This window comes from Trachymyrmex cornetzi, unplaced genomic scaffold (genome assembly GCF_001594075.2).
Source record: "Trachymyrmex cornetzi isolate Tcor2-1 unplaced genomic scaffold, Tcor1.1 scaffold1850, whole genome shotgun sequence".
In the NCBI taxonomy this organism is placed as follows: Eukaryota; Metazoa; Arthropoda; class Insecta; order Hymenoptera; family Formicidae; genus Trachymyrmex; species Trachymyrmex cornetzi.
The window spans coordinates 2958-6497 of NW_017296474.1; the positions used below are offsets into that span (position 1 = coordinate 2958).

Sequence of the window (3540 nt, forward strand, 5' to 3'; positions counted from 1 at the left end):
ATATTATAGATCTTTAAATGTTTTTTTTAATTACAGTAAATTGTCTGCATTATCTTGCCAAACTATACGTGGAGGCTATGGACCAATTAATACAAGCTTATCTGGATCATTCTATCGAGGAACTGCCAAAAACGGCACTCTTATAGTTGAGACAATTACCAAGACATATATATTACAGTAAGTAGCTGTAATGTCAAATAGATATAGATATAAGGTGCATCAAATTTTGTTATAACATGATTCAGTCCTTTCAAATTTTTTATTTTTCTATACAATAAAATTATTAAAAAATAAGTATATAATTTATATTTGTAGCAATGGATGATATATGGGACGATTCTACTTTTCTTCTAACAATTGCTTTGTGGTCTGGATTATTAGTTATTTTGAAAAGAAAACAATGTAAACGGAGAAGATTTTGGGTGAGGCCTATATATGAAAATCGATGTCAACAAGGAGATTTTGCTGCTTTATTTCAAGAATTAAAGGATGACAGTGAAATGTTTTTTAAATATACAAGAATGAACACTCGAATGTTTTTATATTTTACTAGAAAAGGTATTTCCAAAACTTGAAAAACAAAACTGGAGAGCTCTGCCATCTGAACTACGCTTGTCTTTAACACTCAGGTATATGGTCTTTAATATTCTGTATATATTTCTGCAATACATATTCTGTATATAGTTCTGCTGTATGTATTTTATCCAATTTAATATATTTTTGAAAAATATGTGTAATTAATAAAAACATTCATTATAAAAAATAATATGATTAATTAACATAAATAGTTAAATACAGAAATAAATTACTAAAATAATTGACTGTTATAAAAATATGTCTAACATATAAATATTATAGATCAAAATTACTTAAAAATTATATCTAAATAATACATCAGCATTATTTTTAAGAAAAATGAAATAAAAATATTAAATTAAATTATTTTAATTTAGATATTTAGCTACTGGTGATCAGGTACTATCCTTAGCAATGGCATACCGTATTGGAGAATTGACAGCACGTGCTATTATAAAAGAAACAATTAAAGCCATTTCGAGTGTTTTACTTCCTAAAGTATTACAGCCACCATCTGAAGCAGATTTTATGCGAATTAGTGCAGGATTCCTTGAAAAGTGGAATTTTTCAAATTGTTTGGGTTCGTTTGATGGCAAACATTGCGTTATTCAAGCTCCTCCACATTCTGGCAGTTTATACCACAACTATAAAAAAAACACATTTATAGCGTTTTCGGCCCGACCGGGTTTGCACCAACCTGGGTTGGATTAATGGCGTTTTGCGCTCTCCTATTGGTAGAGCGTGTGATATCAACCAATATCACCTTAGTCGATATCGGCTCGTATGGAAGTCAAAATGATGCAGGTATATTTTATGAATCTGAATTTGGAAGTATGTTAAGATCACAAAAGTTGAATGTGCTGAGAAAAAAGAGAAAGTTGCCAGGAAGTAATGAAACAGCTGGATATTTTTTTATTGGAGATGAAGGGTTTCCTTTATCAATGAATCTAATGAGACCTTATTCAGGCAGAAACTTAAATGAAAACAAAAAAATATTTAACTATAGATTATCACGTGCACGAAAGACGATAGAGAATGCATTTGGAATTTTAGTTTCTCGTTGGAGAGTACTACGTTCAAGTTGCATGCATCCTAACACTGTTGATAGAATAATCTTGAGTACAGTATGCCTTCATAACTTTTTAAAAAGTTTTGAAGAACAGCAGTCTGCAACCTATAATAGAGTTTATTGTCCTCCTAACTTCATCGATGTTGAAAATAATAATGGAGATGTAATAAACGGTGCTTGGAGAGAAAATGATGTACATATTCAAGGCATTCAACCATGCAATGCTCGTCGAGCCACAATTGAAGCATATGAACAACGAGATAAACTCACAAATTATTTTTTAACTCTCCAAGGAGAAATACCATGGCAGTATGAATATGTAAGAAGGGTACAAAACTGTGATAGAATGTAAAGGTAAATAAACGCAGAAGTAATTTTTTTCATATTAACTTTATGTATTATATATCAGTCTTGTAATATTATTATTTTTTTCAGATTTTTATACAATTTACACATACTTTCTGTAAAACACTCAAAATTATGTTTAAATATTTTTATTTAATGGAAAAATAATTGTTTATTTTAAAAAAGGAAATATCACAATAGGATAACTTTTTAAAAAATAATTTGTATAACATGTGTATTTCAAGTTACATGTAAGATATGTACGAGACTTTGGTCAAAATATATCAAATAAAACTTTAGTATTCGTAAATATATACTACTAATTGTATGAATAATACAACAAATTTTATAATAATAGCACAGCCATTCAATTTACGACATTATATAAATTAAATAATTTAAAATTACATCGTAGATACAATCGGTACACCTTATTCTGTCTGTAATTCATTGGTATTTAAGAGAAAATCCAGATTAGAATACCTTTAGTACCTTGAGACTTTCCAGTCATTATTTCTTTTTCTTTCTGTCTTTTCCCGATATCATATCATTTTTATCGTTTAAAATTGAATAGAAGTAAAAAATTGAGAGCACTTGAGAGAGAAAATAATGTATATATTCCAAACATTCAACTATGCAATTTGTTGAGCTAGTTTTCAAACATATGAAAAACAAAATAAACTTGCAGATTTTTTAAAGGAAAAATATGAATATGTAGAAACACGACTGTGTGTGTGTGAGACAGAATGTAAAAGAAAATCAACGTTAAATATAAATCAATAGAATTAATTTCTTATTATATATATATCATACATCAGTCTCTTAATATATTAGTCTATAATATTATTACTTTTCTTTCACACAACAGATTGCACATATTCTTTATAATGATATTAATAGAAAAAATCTTAACTTTTTTTTAAACATAATATCCATTGATATTTACAATATAAAATAGAAAATTTTTTATATCTTTAAATCCATAAAATATCCATTATTTTTCTTTTTTTTTCCTTACGTTCCATTTCTGACATGTTTCTTAACTCTGTAACTACTAGGTCTACAAACTTATCTTCTGCATCCTTTTTACCTTTATTTAAAATCGTTTGTCTATTTGAATTTTGCAGTTTATCTGAAATTACGGCAGATAATGACAAAAATGATTTTTCGATTTCATCCGATTCCGATTTTTGTTTTTTCCTAGGAGTGGAAATATTTATAATATCATTTTTTTCACGATGTCGAATAATTGGTGATGTAGAAGTACAAAGATCTCGTGATGCAGAAGATCCTGAAGAACATCTTTCTGGTTTTATTGTTGTTTCAAATGCAGTTGATTCAAATTGTGACCGTATTGTGTTATTCATTTCCATGTCATTAAGCAGTTGAAGATTTTCAGATGGTTTTATTTTAACTGTAAATTCTGTATATGAATGTGGCAAAATCGGACGATATTTCGAAGCGATGGAAATAATATTACTATTATTGTTTGATAAATTGGATAAAGCTGGCGAAGTTCTGGGAATATTTTCCTTATTTTTCTTATTTTG

General features: G+C 28.0%; 1 protein-coding gene and 1 long non-coding RNA gene across 2 annotated transcripts in view; both read left to right on the forward strand.

Moving 5' to 3' along the window:
- Positions 1–1240, forward strand: part of LOC108759444 (uncharacterized) — a 2471-nt gene extending 1231 nt beyond the window's left edge. The window contains exons 2-4 of the long non-coding RNA XR_001940009.1: positions 37–177; positions 316–629; positions 954–1240. This is a non-coding gene — a long non-coding RNA (uncharacterized LOC108759444). The remainder of the gene's footprint in view (positions 1–36; positions 178–315; positions 630–953) is intronic.
- Positions 1241–1357: 117 nt separating this feature from the next.
- On the forward strand, positions 1358–2120 carry LOC108759443 (uncharacterized). Its single transcript, XM_018504892.1, has 2 exons — positions 1358–1999; positions 2081–2120. Exon 1 carries the CDS (start codon positions 1410–1412, stop codon positions 1995–1997), a length of 588 nt encoding a protein of 195 aa, XP_018360394.1. The 5' UTR covers positions 1358–1409; the 3' UTR covers positions 1998–1999; positions 2081–2120.
- The last annotated feature ends 1420 nt before the right edge of the window (positions 2121–3540 follow it).